The sequence below is a fragment of the Nelumbo nucifera genome, chromosome 6, assembly GCF_055504915.1.
Source record: "Nelumbo nucifera cultivar China Antique chromosome 6, China Antique-T2T, whole genome shotgun sequence".
Taxonomy (NCBI): domain Eukaryota; kingdom Viridiplantae; phylum Streptophyta; class Magnoliopsida; order Proteales; family Nelumbonaceae; genus Nelumbo; species Nelumbo nucifera.
Window position 1 is genome coordinate 27,355,453 of NC_142654.1, and position 18,834 is coordinate 27,374,286.

General features: G+C 39.9%; 1 protein-coding gene and 1 pseudogene across 1 annotated transcript; both read right to left on the minus strand.

Annotated features, from left to right (window-relative positions):
- Positions 1–614: 614 nt before the first annotated feature.
- On the minus strand, positions 615–4,256 carry LOC104598711 (beta-fructofuranosidase, soluble isoenzyme I-like). Its single transcript, XM_010260891.2, has 7 exons — positions 3,782–4,256; positions 3,609–3,617; positions 2,124–2,980; positions 1,850–2,011; positions 1,530–1,768; positions 1,243–1,330; positions 615–989 (listed from the first exon to the last, which is right to left on the minus strand). Exons 1-7 carry the CDS (start codon positions 4,194–4,196, stop codon positions 729–731), a joined length of 2,031 nt encoding a protein of 676 aa, XP_010259193.1. The 5' UTR covers positions 4,197–4,256; the 3' UTR covers positions 615–728.
- A 4,136-nt stretch (positions 4,257–8,392) lies between these two features.
- On the minus strand, positions 8,393–12,368 carry LOC148790707 (BTB/POZ domain and ankyrin repeat-containing protein NPR1 pseudogene; annotated as a pseudogene).
- Between the last annotated feature and the right edge of the window lie 6,466 nt (positions 12,369–18,834).

Genomic DNA, 18,834 nt, shown 5'->3' on the forward strand with positions numbered 1-18,834 from the left:
AATCCAGTCCAAAGTATTTCTTAGATTGGATTGGACTTGGTCCTTATGTAATAAATTTATATTGAATTGAGTTGGATTAAGCCAATATCTGATCCATTGATATAAGATAAGAATATAGATGTCAATGAACTTGATTTGGGTTGAAACCGATCTAAATCAAAACAGATTTGACAATAAATTAGACAGTTCAGACATTGAATTAGACCGTCTAGATTGGTCCAAAATATTCATTGGATTGGACCTGATTCATTTATAATGGACTCACATTGGATTGGATTGGATTGGATTGAAACAGATCAGTCCAATTGACACCCGTAACCCACGTGGTAGGAGACAACCAATTATCATCATTCATCATTCATCGCTGTCCAAAATTGACAAGTGCAAAGCGAGTTGAGATATTCTGCCAATAAAACACTTTCAACCCTCTACTAATTTGATCTAACACTGAACATCTCATTATGAAGTATGAGACTGGAGGCACCATAAAAATGAAAGATGTGTGGTCACGTTGGTAGAGGGTTAGAATGTGTTTTGTTGGCAGGTGATCCCCGGACTCGTGCAATTCAAATATTCACATTCAAGTACGGCATGGCTAAACAAAAGACTACAAATGAAAACCGAAAAGCATTAATTAATTTCTCTCATTGCTTGAAACAAAATTTTCTACAAATTATTCCGAAGGGATTGAAAATTCAATAGATATTAGCAAGGACCATCCTGCCTAGCTAGAACAAAAACGGAAATTGGCCCAACTGCAAAATATAAAAGAATGAAATAATGAAAATGGATACAAGGGGTGGGGGGGAATTTATGAAAGCAGCAGAGTTCATCTGCCAAATCTTGAGTGACGCAGTGACGTTGGCCTCTGTAGCATTGTTGAACAAGAAAACCCGAGCTGACTCGTATATTGCTTTTGTTGGGTATATCCTTGATGTGATGACAGTCCTCCCACCTTGGCCAAAGCTTTCCACTATCGAATGATCAACCTGCGTGAGTAACCATCCACCCACACCCACAATTGATGAGAATGTGAGGTCAGGTGATCAGTATACAATGCAACAAGCTAAAACAAACAGCGACAGAACCATCAACCTTTTCAGGCTTCAACCAGGGAAGGTTCTGGGTTCAGATAGTTTGATTACAAATCTAGCAATTAATTTTAAATAAATAGAGTGATGCTGGATGGTAGCAGATTCAATGTTGTTCTAGCTTCTGCAACAAAACAATTAATCAACTTACTAGTATCCTCATGGTTAACTTTTCGCCTTCAAGTACAGGAACCAAGCTGCCGGAGACAAATTTACCAACATGAGGGGCCAGAGAAGACCTGCACCGCAGCAGCATTTTTTTTTTTTTTCCTAACTCAGTTCATGTATTTTTATTTATTTATATCAAAGTAATTGAATATAAAAAACAACAGCCTAGCTAGAGGTAGAAAGGATGAGGGGATGGCTGAGTTAGGATTTTCTGTAATACTTAAACAGCTTTCAGAAACGGAAAGGAACAAGAAAATTAAAGGAGCATGCCTTGATTGGTCGGCACAGAAGAAGGTCCTATATTCACCACCACTGTCCTTGGAAATGTAGAAGTATACAGGTGTTTGCTCGGCTAGGCTGTCCTCTGCCAGAACCAAGATGCCGAAGGGTCCCAAGGTGCCTCTTCCGGCAGCTCCACCACCCACGACGCAGTTGTAACCAACAATGTCATCTCTGGTGGCCCCTTTTAATGCCTTACCGTCTATCTCAAACTCGGCACTTATGTCCAACTGTTACCATTGCCACAGGACAAGAAGCTTATCAACTGAAGTCAATGCAATAAATTAAGTAATTAATTAAGCTAAACAGACCTGTGTCGCTGTGCCGACGTCGAGTGGCACGACTGTTCCAGGTCCGACTACCACTTTGTTAAATTCCTTAAGATTCGATCTCAAGTTCTCCACCTCCTCCACTGGCCATTGAAGTAGATTGCTCCTAGTCTTCTGGTCAAACAGCACCACCCTTGGAATGCTCTGTACGAACGTCAAAGTCATCATGTACATGTAAAATTTTTTCATAAATCCATTGGTCTAGCTAGTTCAATTCTAATAGCTAGCTACACTGAAATAAAAAGAATTACAGTACCTGAACTGATGCCCAGCCCTTCTTTATGTCGTCGTCCTCGCTGTCGCTCTCACCAATCCAACCCCACAACACTCTTCTCTGCTTGTTTTGATCGTAGAATGTCTTGGAAGCATAATACTTACCATAATCATAGCGCAACCCAAATCCCACATCCGCCATTTCATTGTCTGGGATCCATGTATCATTCTCTACGTAGTAAGTTCCGAGCGCGTAGTAATCTATCTTAGTGTTGTCGAGGCTGGCCTTGAGCACATGCTTCACTCCAGGCCAATTGTCCGACGTGTTCAGGCCTTTCTTTTCCGTGGTTGAGACAGGATAGAAGTCCACGCATTCCCACATTCCGGTTTCGGGAACGGCATGGAGCAGTCCATCCAAAAGCTCGTAGGTGGTGAAGTTGGTGGTATGATACACTAGAGAAATGCCGGTATCGTTGATCTTGGAGCCGATAGCAACGCGCCAATGGCCGTCGGGACCGAACCAGGCGGTGGTGGGATCTCGGAAGTCCAAGTCGCGAATATGGGGCGGTGGAACCAGGATCGGATTGCCGGGATACTTAACCCAGTGGATGAGACGAGGATCTGAGGGGTCGGCCGGGTAGGCCAGGTTCTGGACCTGAACCTTGTCTTTGGTGAAGCCGGTATAAAGGACGACGATAGAACCATCGGGGAGCAGCGTGGCCGAACCGGTCCAGACACCGTTGATATCGTACCATTCATCAGGGACCATGGCAAAAGGAAGATTCTCCCAGTTGATGAGGTCCTTTGAGATGGCATGGCCCCACGTTATGTTGCCCCACACTGCACTCTCAGGGTTGTATTGGTAGAATAGGTGGTACCATCCATTGTAATACATTGGCGCTGCAACGTAACATTTCCTCGGGTCAGACAACACATTTCTATTCCAATACATTGGCCCATTTTTTTAGTTTTACATATATATATCTAAACATACTGTTGGAGCCTGGGACGTTTAGATGGCTGATCAACTCCGTCCAATTGGAATTGTTGGGGGCAAATAGAAGTATGGAACTAGGGCCACGGTACCTTATTGTTTCGGATTAAGTTGGCTATTATACCCCTCAAGGCCTCAATTATTAACAAGTTGTTATAAGTGGCTGAATGATATTTAAAACTTTTCAACTGTCCAATTTGTAATTTGATGTTTGTGGCACCTCCCATAATTGTATGGACAATAGTCAACAATACCCTCAGAATAAATTTCCTTCAGCCAAAGCCTAAATTGAGGGTGACTTTGTGCATATAATAATAAAAAAAGGTGCCATAAACGGGTAAAGTGGAGTTTTAAAAAGTTTAAAATTGTCATGTAAACAATTTTCAAACACTAAAACTGTAAGTGTAAGTTAATAGCTAAATCCAAGTATTGACCAAAACCCAGGTGACCTATATGTAATAAAGCCATAAAGGGATTCAAATAAATAATATGCAATTCCAGAAAGTAGAGATCTGTGCTGTTCAGAGGATTTACCATTAGGATCTGGAGCAAAACATAAGAAGATTCCGCCGCGATTGGATCAGAACAGTGAGAACGGAACGGCAAAATTCATGTCAGTATGAGATGAGAAACAGTAAACAAAAAAGAAGAAAATATTGGGTAATTGAGAGAGACAGAGAGAGAAAGATGGGAAGTTGGGAACCCACCATTCATCCAGTTCTTTTCGGGTTGAAAATGGTAAGCCGTTCTCTGCCAAGACAACATGGGTTGGGTCCATGGATACGTGACTCCTCCTTTGTTAGAATAGAGACGGAAAGTCTTCTCCGACACCCCTTCCAATACCCCACGTGATACCCCCACAGGTGTAGAAGATGGAAGTGAGTGATGATGATTCCTTTCCATTACATCTGTTAATGGCTCTTGTGATCTTTGAACACAGAGAAACACCATTACCAAAGCTAAAACAAAGATTCCACTCAACAATATAGATGATATCACTTTTATCGGTCTCCGGCCAGGCACCGGAGTTCCCTCTTGTTCAACTTCATTGTGCAGAGGGTTGTAAGGGTATGAGACAGCACGTTCGAGGTCGGGACAGATCCGGAAGGGATCGGTATACATGGTGATGGTGGACGTCGTGACAGTAACGGTGATGCTGATGCTGATGGTGATATTCCTACCAGAACCTACCTATTGTGCATATATTTATATATGTTAGAGAGAGAAGCTAGGTCGATGAATTAGAGAATGTGTCAGATAAGGAGGTGGTCTGCAGATCCTCATTCGTCGTTTGATGCATCCACCTTTTACTGGGACTGGGTCTATGGGCGAGGTGTTATGTGGTTGGTTAATTTTCGTGCTTGATTGGAACCGAGAGAGACACAGAGTATATGTTCCGGTGCTCGGGGCACGTTTGAGTAATCGGGTTTTTTCTGACTTTTTCTTTTCTGGCTTTTGATTTTTGAGCGAGTAAAATACAAAAGAGTTGCGTGGCTTGTCCATATGGGGAACGGAAAACGTGGTTGTTATAGCTTATAGGGATTCAAACGCTATCCAATTGTCTGAAATCTGAATTCCAATTAATTCGAATTAGATGCCATGCCACTAAGGTTGATCTCATCCGTTTATAATTAGGTATTTAGGTACCATTAACTCGTATAAGCCCTTCCTATCATATCATGTCTTTTGGACATTAGATTTTTCCTTGGATCAAAATCAAATATGAATGCACTCCTACCATCTTATACTCAAACTTCATAATATTATATCTATTAATAAATTTGGTTATTTTCAATTAATTTTATTCATTAAATATAATATCAAGGCCATTTTTAATTCACTTTATGAATTATATACTAACAGGGCCTGTACGGTGCAGACTTTGTTATGCGGAACTTGATCAAAAGGAGGTCGATCTTGATGTTTGCATGCATTTGATGCATTAAGAAAATAATATTTTTTCTTAATTTTTACAATTTTACTTTTATAACTAATTTATTCAAGGTTAAAACACATATTCTATCAACCAACATATAAACAGTTTAATATTTTATCTTCAATTTTATGAAGGTTATATTATCTATGAAGTTCTAAATTATTACTATTATAATTGGTAATTATCCGTGTCAAATATAATTGGGTCTAATAAAATCAAACCCAATTATTATCACAATTAATAATTGGTTCAATTTTGGATCCGGTCTTGATTAATGATCCGGAGATAACTGGTACATAGTGCCTTAAACCAAACCTGACCCACTGGCAGCTATAGATTCAAATGGGGGATTCAATGACACCCCACAGAGCCGGTGAGATCACATCGGTGCCCCCACAGAGCACACCCCACGGGCACCCTACAGTACATCCAAACCGTACATTGGGAACATCTCCCAATGATGTTCCCAATGCACGCTCAGATGTGCCTGTGGAACGCAGATGTGAATTCTGATCCGGTCCCGCTATATTTTTTAAAACTTTGAAATTTTAATTCCATCATTTAAGTTATCTAATTAGTGATAATACAACATCAACTAAATTAATAAAATAATTTTGAAAATTTAAAATTATTTATTTATTGAAGTTTTTTATTTTCCAATCATTGTATTAATTTCTCTATCAGTACTGAGTTGTTAGAGATTTCTAAAATTATTAAATTTTAATAACTTATATTATTCTTTTCTGTTTGGTACTATTTCGAATAAATTGAATTAATATGCATACTGTGTTAAACAAAGTAACATTGAAATATATGGATCAAGAAAAAAGGTCACGCGCAACTTGTTTTCCATCATCTTCTTTAGACGAATATGAAAACAGGTTCATAATTATTCAAATCGTTTGATCAATAAAACGGCAAAAGAAAAGGTGTCAAAATAATATTTCAAAATGTCAAATACCCCTATCTTATGCATCAATGCCCACCTGTGAATTAGTATTAATTCCGAGCTGGCGTCTACCCTAACTGTACTTTGGGCTTATGAATTCTGATGCTAGGTTGAACCGTCATTCTCCCTAAAATTTATATACACTCCAATTGTTGGTTTAATGAAAAAGCCGTCGGGGTTAATTCCACACAAAATGCATCTCATATCGATTTCACAGCACATCCCACCTTGTATTAGAACAATACGTAAATACGGAGGAGCAGATCTCATGAGAAAAAGACAAATTGATTTGTTCAAAGAAGAAATCATATTGAAGAGAAACAATAGTTCCTTTTAAAGACCAAATCTGATAGTGAATTCTGTTTGAAGAAATCAGCATATGTTAAGTAGCTCTGTCCCCCATTTATGTCACCATTTAAGATTATTCAGGATACCATGCATGTGGAAAATAACACTCAAAATAGAGCATAAAACACAGAACCAAAATCTAATTGTATGATACTTGATTTTACCTTACAAAAGCACAAGCACTTCAGTACCTGAATTCACGGAAAAGCACCCGAGTATCCTATACTTTAGGGTCAGTCTCACTTTAGTACCCAAAATTCAAAACACAGTATTGCAATATTTAAACTATATTATCTGTATCATAAGATGACATGTGCGAGTAAATTTTTCAAAAATGTCAAAACTACTCTTTTTAATATTTTTTAGACAATTGTACATTGATTGTCTTCCCCATGGGTGGCAAGAATTCTAACATCACCCCTTATTATGGATTCAATAATTGAATAAGAAAACGATTACAACGATGGCTATCTAAATCCCTCTTCTTTGTCAATAGCATCTTTAATGACATTTTTTTTTTATAAACATGGCTATTTTGGTCACTTCAAAATTATCTTTCTCTTGCCTATTCAAAACTCAAAGGGTATTTATATACTTTCACAAGCCATCTAAGGTTAATATTTTTGGACTAAACTGACAATTTTCAAGAATTCAGATATTATAGTGGCAAACTTTGAAGTTTAGGTATTAAAGTAAGACTGGTTCCAAGGTAATTTCCACCATCTTTAATAAGCAATTTACCCAAAAAAAAGAAAAAAAAAAATAATCCTTATTGGCAACATCAATCTTTGATTTTGATCATGTCTATCTTTGTTCTCTTAATTTCCACCATCAATGACCCAAAAATGATGTGAACAAACATTTTTTCTGCAATACCTCTAACTGACCTCAAAATTAGCACTACAAGTTTTAAAATGGCACCTCTGTAATTTCTAGTATATCTTTTAGAAGTGAAACCATTGACACCACCACATGCATGTCTTTTATATAGGGGTGGATTTAAGCCGAGCCAAACCAAATACTTGGTTATTCGAGTTCGATTCGAGCTAGAGACTTGAGATCAAGCTCGGTTTGGTTCATAGCTCATAAGTTGGAGCTTAACTATAAGCAAGGTGTTTTTTTTGAAAAAAAATATATATATAAAATTATTTTTTATTTTTCCGACAAAAAATAAGAATTATAAAAATTATTTACTACTATACATAATTATGTATGTATATATATATATATAATAAAAATTATTTATTTAATAATAGGCTCGAGAGTGGAGCTTCATTGGGCTTGAGTTCAACTCGATTAACAAACGAGCCTATATATCAGGCTCGAATTCAACTTGAAGCTCATTTTAAACCGAGTCGAACCAAGCTTGAATAGCTTATAAAAGGCTTGGCTCATGACCACCCCTACTTTTATATATTGGAGTCGATCTCAAGAATCTAAACGATGCTTCCAAGAATCTAACGACCCCAATTTCTGTCAACATGAACAAAAAAAATGGTAAATTACAAAGGGCCACCCTATACCTCCTCGAACTTTTTACATTGTGATAAATTCTCCTTTTGCCGTTAAGTCAGATAATGGAAGTTATTAAATTATCAATATACCCCACTAAATTCTTTTTTTATTTTCTTTTTCTTGCCCATTTTCTGTTAAAACCCAACTAACCCAAAAATATATCATTGTCTGAAAAAGAGTTGTGCGCCACTGCTCTCACTTTTTATTTTCTGGTAGAAACTAGAAACACCATGACCAGGCGTCATGGCGTGGCGTGCTTGTAGTGTGCCTGAGAGCCAGGCCTGAACCTCAAATTCTCAATCAAAGGCTGGTGACGGTGGGAGAGGATGGGTAGTTTGCACAATTGCATCGCAAGATCGAGCATTAACCTAACAGGTACCTGAATAGAAGTGGCTCTTAATACCCCACCAATTTGGGTCTTTTTTAATCAAGTCCTGCCTGAAGGTCATTTCTTCTAAAAGACACTTGCAAATTAATCTGTGTTACGTACCCTTTTCACTTTTTCAGAGATGAAAATTGATAATGCAACTCCCTCGAGAAATAACGCAGGAGCGCCACTCAAAGAGGGCTCAGGATAACAAGATCACTGAAGAGATGAATTTCATTAAATGTCGAATACCCGTCCTTGTTGGTTTATCTCTCATGGCCATTACAAGGAAATGATTTGCAATAATTACAATTAGTGATCATAATGGCAATGATTCTCCATTCTCTCTTATCACCCCCTTAACTACAGCCTTGTCCTCAAGGATGATGTTAAGAAACTGATGACAAATGTCTCCTCACCTCTTCCTAGTGGCATTTCCTACTGCAAATAGCTGTCTAAATGCATATATGACAGCTAACTTAAGAGTAGGCATACTGAAATCCACAGCAAGAGATGCTCCTTCGTTCAAACATTTCAACTTCCTCTATTGTTTTACCGAGTAACCATGTAATCATCAGTGAGCTACTGCACTCTAGAGTTCTCATCAAACAATCCTCTTCAATCGGACCATTTTTCCCCTACAAGCTGATTGGAAAGGATTGAACATGGACACTTGCACAAACAAAACCTTGTTTTAAAACATAATTCTGAACTTATCCCCCAATTGGTTCCATTAATTGCATTGAAAGAGGCAATAAATGGTCGAATTGAAAGCTCCCCCTCCTTCCTCAGGGAACTACCAACCATGACGATAACATTCATTTTGGTGCATGCTCCAACGAAAATGGATATAGCAACCATATTGATGAAGGAAGATTTGGCCCGACCTTTTGACCATCCAATACGTGGCAGAAGCAACAGCTCGGCACGACAGTACGCTCGAGGCTCAAACTCCGAGAAGAGGAACCAGCAGTCCGAGCTCCCCAAAAGGAGCCCGAACTCCCCCTTTGACCCCGAGCCTTACGAACTGGCCCACCCCAGGGCAGTTCGAGCCACACCTCTACCCGAACTCAAGACTTCACCTCGCACACCACTCCAGCACTTCGGCTCCAGGCCGCCGAACTGAACAACTGTACCTGACACCAAAGGAGTCTGTATCCTGAGGCGGCGCACCTGACTGAATTAGGACCTGACGCTTGACAGCCGCACTTCAACGGCCACCTGCCACCACCACCTCCAGTCACAGAGACGGCTCCGACAAAGAGAGCAGTGGCGGTTGTCTGCCCCAACAGAGGTGATGGCACCCAAACTGGCAGAAGTGCAGAGGTAATGATACCCGACCTGACAGGAGCTTGGGAGTGAGTGCGCGAAGTGGTTATAAAAGGCTCACTTCCCCCCAAGAGGGAGGTATGTGAACTTTGCACTATCTGGTTTATTATTTTGCCTTTGAGAAGATACTAACTTGAGCTTCGGAGCACTCTCACTGGGTTCCTCCCCAAAGATACTCGCTTTCTTCCCTGTTTTCAGGCACCTTCCGCTCCAGCCAGAGGCAAGATCGTCGACAGCTAGGACCGGCCAGATTGCGCTCCATCACATTCCTTTAAGAATAGGAAATTCATCATCTATCAATTTCACTTTCACTTCATAATCCAAAAAGATGGATTTCTGTATCAAACTTTCATTTAATGCTTTAAGACAACCATAGAAAGCTTTTGTATCATCAGGGAAATTGCTTGTAAATGTTACCCACTCTCTCTCCTCATCAATGTTTCTTAATGGGGCAAAATGTTTCATAGACTCCATAATGCGGAGGAACATATATTTGATCTCATTTTCCTCGATGCTTTCATAACTGTTGGACTCCATTTCTTCTCTTCCCAAAGTCTTCCTAGTTCCATACTTTATGGTTATGTTTTCCTGTAGCACTTGTTTGTTGTCTGTTGGAGACAAATCTTCTATAAAGACATCAATCCTCACCTGAGTGACAATCTTAGCATACTGTGCCTTGCCAAAAGCTGCTTCATCCAAAACGCCGTCATGTTCAACATTGGCACTGTGAACATCTTCCTTCCTCATCTCTTTCTCTCTCCAGAATGTCAATGCATATCCTATCTTTGTTTGTTTCCCATCCTTGTATTGTCTCTGCATTATAATCCTTTGGCCTAGTCAGCCTCCAACTGGTTCTAACTGCACTCTGGTCATCAGATGTCAATTCCAATGCAAAAACTCCTTTATTTAGAAACCAAACTATAATGGATGGCTCCTTACGCATTGCAGAGACATGTAGCACCGTGTAAGCTCTGGCACCCCTAAAGTTGACATCAGCCAGCCCCAGATCAAGTACCTCTGCCACAACCTTGGGGTCACAGGAGGCAGCAACATAGTGAAGAACATTGGCATCATCCAAGGTGATCCCTAATTCATTTAGAAGACATTTCACCAGTTTGACATCATCAGAATCTAAAGCATTGTGGATTCCTCTGATGTTCTTTCACATACTGGGTCCACATCCATAGCAGAAGCCTTATCTAGCTGAGATTTGAGATGGAAAGATTTAATATCCATTTTGACTTCATTAGGGAGCTTTTCCATAGAGATGCTATCAAGGTCTGATCGTGCTACTCTTTGGACACAATGATCAATGAGACGATTTGATTGGCAATATGGAAAAGCCACCAAAAGAATTGGGATTACAACTTCCACAAAAGCCTTTTCCACAAAGATGAGAAGAAGACGCTTACCAAAAGGCACCAAATCAGACGTGTTATTGTGGTTTACCCTCTTTCTGAGAGGAACCTTTTGTTTTTGTGAAAGGCTCGTGGAAGAATCTACTCTTGGCGGCCAAAATGCATCGGTGTACACCCATGGTGTTTCCCTCAATCTATAACCTCTGCATCAATGTTGTAGACAAATCCATAATCAATCCGGAGCTGTCCCATGTTAGAGCTGAGCATGTCCAAACTAATGATATCAAGATTGACTCCTGGTTCAGGATTGGTTGAAGCACATAAGTTATAGCTGCTTGAACCATTTGATAGATGGGAAGACGAGGTAAAACTCAAGGAAAATGATGGCTCTGACGAAATTGCCATAGTCCCTACTATATAATCTCCCTTTAATTGATCTTCAAGGAAATGCTTCTCCTTCTTGATGAGACAGTAGATTTCTCCACTGACCACATGTAGAGGAGTCCCACTCCAAGTGTGAGCTGAAACAATGGATGCAAATAGGGCCAGACGGGATGGCAAAAAACCCTTATTTCACATGATTTTGCAAATACGGCGAATGGGATAGACTCTCGGTTTGGGTTGAGGTTTTGAATTGCCACCGAAGTTTTTGAAGAGATAGTGTGTGAATGGTTTGTGTTGGGTCCAGGGTCGAACTTAGGGCATGGTGGGAAGAAGATGAAGAGATGGAACGTAGTGCTAGGGTTTTGCCCAATGGAAACTTGGGTTTTGACATTAGGAACAGAGGAGAGGATGTCCGTATTGGTTCTGGTTGCCAAAATTGAAGGAGAGGATTGAGACCTAGACTCGAGAGTGGCCTGAAAGTGCAGAGCTCCATTACTGGCAACGTAGCCGGATGACAAATAGATGGAAATAAGGAAGAAGGGTGGGATGTAGAGAATAGAGAAGGGGTGAAGTTGACGATGGGTGGAAGGGTGGGTACTTTTTTGTCATCTAGCAGGGGAACGATGACCGGAGGATGAGGGTTGGAAAGTTCTTGGTTCTTATTAGTGTAAGGGGTGAGGGCCCTTACACTATCCTTCGACATCGTCACCGCTGATTCAAAAGATGCTGCAAGATTTGGTGGTGGGTTTGAAGTAACAACACCCTTCAACAACCCTTCCAATGGAGTCTTCGCCGCTGTTGCTTCATCCACCAGAGTTAGAATCTGTTTGAGCTTGTCTTCAATTTCTGCCATTTGAGCTAAGATTTGAGAAATGGTTCTTCTCGATACAGCTAAGACGAGCTTCGAAATTTGCTCTTCTTGAATCCATAAAATCAATCGGCCCTGATACCATTTGTTACGTACCCTTTTCAGAGATGAAAATTGATATGTAACTTCCTCGAGCAATAACGCCGGAGTGCCGCTCAAAGAGGGCTCAGGATCGCAAGATCATTGAAGAAAATGAATTTGATTAAATGTCGAATACCCTTCCTTATTGGTTTATCTTATTTATATAGGCTCATAGCCATTATAAGGAAATGACTTGCAATGATTACAATTAGTGATCATAACGGCAATGATTCTCCATTCTCTCTCATCAACTCTAATGGTCTCCAGGAGTGCCCATGGCTTTTACGTAAATACCCATGCCAGTCTCGTACGCGTCAGCAGTAGTAAGGGGACTAAGCTTTTCATCCCGCTGGAAGATTAAGGCTCGTAACAATCTGCAATAGGTACATGTTCATTACGATATGCGTAAGGGCGTTCATTGAATGGAAGCCATATTAATCTAACAAGGTTTTTATTTTAATGTGAATAGAAAAATATAATTATCGAACATAACATCATTGATAATAATGAAGAAGAACAACAAAAAGGTGACGAATAGGGCTTTGTTCTAATCTAGTAGGGCTCTGTTTAAATCTACTATAGAGTATTTAGTCTAGTAGAGCTCTACCGAATAGATTATCATGAAGAAGAAGAACAAAAAATGAAGAACAAGAAGATAAGGGACCTACCAGTTTGTCTCACACAATCTCAACCTTAACCCTTAGCAATTTTGCCTTCTACTTATTTTCTGGCGCACCAGTACAGCGGGAGTAGCATCTACGGCACACCTGTAGAGCGAAAACAGAGTGGTAGGCTCAAACTCTCAATCTCGGTCTCTCCTGAGTCCTGTCTCAGACTCTAGTTCGAAACTTGTGTCAGAACACCAATCCAACCTAATTGAAGTTCTAAGCTCTGAGGGAGATTACTTTGGGAGAGAGACAACAGAAAGAAAGAGAAAGAAAGAGAGAGAAGCTCTAAGCCCTGAGGGATATCACTTTGAGAGAGAGAGAGAGTGTGTGTGACAGAAATAAAGATAGAGTTTGGAGTTTTAAAAGCCTTGGAAATGGTGTGATAGCAAGCTGGGTTTCTCGGATGCCAACTTATACAAATACAAACACATGTAGAGAAGAAACAAGCCACAGAAATTTCTGTAACATGGCAACTAGCTATTGTAGGATCTTCCTAATCATTTTCATGTTTATTGGTTTTCTTGTTACTGCTTTTCTGTTGGTTCCGCTGTCTCAATATCGATTTCATCTGAAGTGAATGGATGGCTTCAGGCAAATCAGACTTTCCGATCGAGGGGTGAGTTGCAGAAGTTGAAGAGGATTAAAGCTCTACTCGGGGCAATCAATAAGCCTGCCATCAAGACAATTCAGGGTTTCTATGAGAATAAAAAGATTTGAATTTTTTGTTGGTTCTATGGAGAAGACAATGAACTTCAGTGGAGAAGACAATGAACAGTGGAGAAACAATTTCAGTAGTTAAGTTACATGGAGAAGACAATGAACATTGCAAAGTGTGATGATTTCATAAATTAAAAAAAGGGGTAAAATAAATTAGAAAAGGGTGAGTTTGGGCATTTAGAAAATTTTAGACAGTTGAATGAGAATCTTTTTGGAGTTAACTGACGGAACGTTAACGGAGGGGTGTCTTTGTCTAACGGCTAAAATTCAGGGGGTCTTTGTTACAAATTGAAGTACAGGGGTTTTTTATCACTGACCCTATAGTACAGGGGGCTCTTTGTAAATAAGCAAACTTGGCTTCAAATAATTCTGTTAACCATCTCCTAATAGATCAAAACCTATGGTGATTAACTAGGAGTTTTTTATGTTTCAAAGAAAAAAAGGTGTATAGATTGAATTGGGATCATTGCAACCAAGCACGGCTTTAGGGCGGAAAACATATACTCCAATGTATTGATGCAAGAAACATCTCCCGTATTTGTATGTTACTATTCATAGGAGACGTTCAATTATACATCGGAAAATGCCAGTAGAGCTTTCTTAGGTCTGTCTGGCGGGGAAAACTTCTGTTAACTCAGCAGAGAGACTTGCATGCAAAGGGAGAGACAGGAATTTCTCAATAAGGAAGAAAGTAGCATGGAAAGGAGTTTGAAAGCGCTTCGAAACAAATGTAGAAGGCGCTTTACGGCAAAGCTATTGCAGACAGAAGGATGAATGCCTATGGTATCATTCAGAAGATCAGAAACTTCTGGGCGAATGGCAACTATGAGGTGAAATGGTTGGAAGGCGATTTATTGTGGATAAGTTTCAAAAAAGAGAAGGAAATGAAGAAATTTCTAAAGTAGGAACCTTGGCTCGTAGATGGTTATCCACTGCTGCTGAGAAAGTGGAGCCCGAACATCCCATTAGATCAGGTGGGTTTTAAGGAGATGTGTATTATAGTGCGCATTTTGAAGGCACCAGTTGATAAAAGATGCTGGGGTTGGAGCGCGAAAATGGTTTTAGTAGCCGGCGAACCATTGAAGGAGGTAGACGAAGAAGAAATCTCAGATGAGGATATTCTGGAGGAGGTGGAGCCAATGTGGGACAGGTGTGGGATTATTGGCCATGAGGAACAAGTTTGTCAAAAGGTTTCCAACATGCAAATGATGAAGGAGCTTGCAGGTAGACTAGCTGTGCATAACTTGAGTACTGAAGGGGGTTTAGTAAGTTATGGCCCTTCTCTCAGAGCGTCGCCGGATAGAAAGGAGTTCAAGTTTATTAACCAAGCAGGTAAGAAGGCGGAGCAGAGTAATGCCAATTTGCCGACTAGAGTCTTGCATGCAGGAGAAACGGAAAGGAACCCAGTAATGGAGCCTGAAAGGAATCGAACAAGCTTGGGAATCACTGTGGCAGGGGAGGTTTCACTCAAACATGTCAAAAATCGCAGTGAGAGACCAAACTTGAGCGGTTCTTGTCGCAAGAGCCTGTTCCAGGAGGACACCAGTGCTAAGCTAGGAAGCCGAAACCTCTTCCCGGCGGAGGGGATATTCACGGTGATCACCTCACCGGAGAAGTCATGACAGCAGCTGGTGACTGAGAAGGAAGTTGACAATGAAGATGATGGGTTGGCTGGCAGAGGGGGGAGCTCGAAAGGCGGTCTACTGTAGATGGGGGCGCATCAGTCACAGAGTGAATGGCTGCGTGTCCACTACAAACAGGGAGTGGAAGATGACATGGAAAATACTATACTGGTAAATGAAAGACGTGGCACTGATGAGCTGGATAGAACCAGTTTGGGAGAAAGAAAAAAAAAGGAAAAGGCAAAGCTTTAATGAGGTTCTCCGAAAATGAAATTTTATTTAGACACTCGAGAAAAAGAGGAGCGGAGGTGTGGTGATTAGGGAGCTTGAAGATACAAATTCGGATTCGGACTTTAAACTAGACCGAGTGGCGAAGAAGCTGAAATTAGCAAGAAAAGGGGATTGGTGTAGACCAGGAGTGGACTGGGAGAATCAACAAGCATCTAAAGACTGGGAGGAGGAAGAAGATTGTGATATTGATGATTTGCTAGTGGATAATGTAGAGGATCAAGGACTAAATGAAGAGGAGGAGGATGATAAGGAGGTGGCTCCAGCGGATATGGAATTGGATGCCATGAGCTGTGTCATGAGGAGAATGGGGCATAGTGATCAACACTTTGAAGAGGTAAGGCTCTGCTCTCATTTTGTGAATTCTTCAGTAAATAGCACTAACATCATAGCACATTCGAATTGGGCAAGGACTTATTTTTTGCTTACTTCTCATTTGATCTTAGTTAAAGGCAAGCTCAAAAGAGTAGGGGGCAGACTAAGGAGTAGAAGTGTGAAAAATCTTGTCTCTAATTTTGATAACAGAAAGGAAATTAATAGGAACCAATTACAATTTAATGATTTGAAATTAACAAAAGTTAATGCTCGGCGGATCAAGCCTGCTCCTCTCAGGGTGAGAAATTCTGCCATTAGGAAAAAAGGAATAAAAATGAAGGATAAGTTGATTTTAACTGTAGGGGTAGAGCTAGGGGGTTCAAAAATAGATTGTTTGTAGTAAGTTTTGATTCCCTTGTCTTTAGTCCAAAGGTAGAAACTCACCACATTATAGAAGCAGGTTTGATTTCGGTGATGGTCAATAAGGAAAATAAGTGGGTTAGGGGTTCTGTCCCACAACAGACCCCAGATAAAAAATAGGAATTTTAAGCTGGAATCTACCCTGACAATTTGTGCTCTAAGAGAGACCTGCATTAACACAGGAGCAGATGTTAGTTTTTTAATGGAAACTAAAGCTACCTTTTTAAAATGCAAAAAAAAAATATATATGTTAAGTGGGTTAAGGACTAGAACGGCTAGGGGGTAGATTCTGTAGGCCTTCTGGAAAAAGGAGGTGGAAGGTGTAAAGTTCTTTTTGCTAACAAAGACATTATACATGTTAAATTTACCAATCAGGGGGATTGTTCTGGCACTGCTCCTTCATTTATGGAGAGCCAAAAAGATGCCAAAGAAATATTTTCTTGAACAAGTGGAGTAACTTAGCTAAGTTTGTAACAATCCCTTGGGCTTGTATTGGGGACCTCAACTTCATTTTACACAATTCTGAAAAGGAAGGAGGAAGAATCTACAATGAATCCCAACTTCTGAAATTTTGGAGTTTCGTAGAGGATTGTGGTGTTTACAGGAAGTTCAAAGTGAGGGCCCAGCTTTCACTTGGTCAAATAAAAGGGAAGGGAATAGGTTCATTAGGGCCAGACTTGATAGGGTGGTCTGTAACTCTCAATGGCAAAACTAGTTTGCAAATTTCAGGGTTAAAACAATGGTTACCCTAGGCTTAGATCACTTCCCAATATTACTAGAAATTGTTTCTGGGAACCATAAAAGGAGGAAATTTTTTAGATTTAAGGAAATGTAGACAGATCATGAAGATTTTCAAAGGCTGCTAGAGAAAACTTGGGGGATAAGCAGAAAGGGATCCAGTCAACTGGAGTTGGTAGCAAAATGTAGGGCTTTGAAAGATCACCTTTTGGAAATGTGAGGAGGTGAGCATATTTATAAAGAACCTATTAGCCTTTCTACTTCTATTTATAAAATCATAGCAAAGATTTTAGCTAATAGGATCAAACCATTATTAGGAAGTTTGATAAGTGAAAACCAAAGTGCTTTCACTCCAGGCAAATACATACAGGACAATATTCTAGTAACTCATGAAGTTATACATTTTATGAAAAACACCAAAGGAATAACTCCTTGGATGGTTCTTAAACTTGATATGAGCAAAGCCTATGATAGGGTGGAGTGGAGCTTTTTGGAGAAAACTATGATAAAGATGGGGTTTGAAGCAAAGTGGGTAAGTTGGGTCATGAAATGTGTAACTACAGTTTCTTACAGAGTCTTGGTAAATGGAAACCCTAGATGAAAGTCTGTCTTCAAAGCTCACAAAGCTAGCTTCCCAAAAGAAAATAAATGGCATTTCAATTATCAGAAATTGTCCAATTGTCTCTCATTTGTTTTTTGCAGATGACAGTTACATATTTTCTAAAGCAAAAATGGGGGATGGGCAAAGTATGTTGGATGCTCTCAAATCTTATGAGGAGGCCTCTGGACAACAGGTACATTTCTCAAAATTTGAGGTTTTTTCAGTAGAAATTTACATCATAAACTCCAAAGGTTATTGGCAATATTTCTAAAAATGAAAAAGTATAATCTCCCTCTATTTACTTAGGACTCCCCACAAAAATTGGAAAATCAAAGAAAGCCCTCTTCAATTTTCCAATTGAAAGGGTTGGAAGATTACTTTCTAAGTGGCATGAATCTCTACTATCTCAAGCTGGAAAAGAAATATTGCAAAAAGTAGGGGCCAGTGCCATCCCAAATTATACCATGTCCTGCTTTCTTCTTCTGAAGGAGGTGTGTAATGAGCTAAAAAGAATCCAAGCTAGATTTTGGTGAGGGGGGATCAAAGGAACATAAGAAAACTCATTGGGTATGCCGGGAAGTTCTCAGTAAAAATAAGTGTGCATGAGGGTTAGGGTTCAACCTGGCGCTGCTAGCAAAGCAAGCTTGGAGGATATGCAATGATGAGAATAACCTTTGGGTAAAGATTATTAAGGCTAAATATCTATAAAGAAGAAACTTCCTGACTGATAAACTGCCTACCAAGGGTTCTTGGGGTTGGCAGAGTATGGTAGCAGCAAGAGAGGTCCTTCAGAAAGGAGCTTGTTGGGCAGTAAATTCTAGAACAAAAGTTAGAAATTGGGATGACCCATGGTTAGATCAGATAGAACCCTTTAGAATTATGGGCCCTAGACCAAGTAACCCAGTTAAAGACCTGATGGATGAGAATAGTAGAAGTTGGAAAACTAGACTGGTTGAAGAGAATTTTGGAGAGGCTATTGCTAAAAACATTCTGAGTGTAAACCTAGCTAGGGAAAACTAGGAAGACAAGCTTAAATGGACCTATCACCCAAAGGGGATATACACTGTTAAAACTGGGTACTATGCTTTAGTCTCAAACTGTAGCAAACCATCAATTGGGGATGCAAAATCTGACAATGTAGGAAGTATGGGGAAGAAACAGTGGGCTGAAATCTGGAAAGCTAAAATTGATCCAAAAATAAGAAATTTCATTTGAAAACGTTCACAAAATGCATTAGCTGTGAAAGAAAACCTCTA

Excerpts from the sequence above, each read along its gene's own strand:
- LOC104598711 (XM_010260891.2), bottom strand. The coding sequence starts at position 4,196 with ATGTATACCGATCCCTTCCGGATCTGTCCCGACCTCGAACGTGCTGTC. Across the intron at positions 2,012-2,123 it reads AGGGCTGGGCATCAGTTCAG|AGCATTCCAAGGGTGGTGCT; the intron begins GTACTGTAATTC and ends ACGTTCGTACAG. Across the intron at positions 1,331-1,529 it reads TTCTGTGCCGACCAATCAAG|GTCTTCTCTGGCCCCTCATG; the intron begins GCATGCTCCTTT and ends GCTGCGGTGCAG.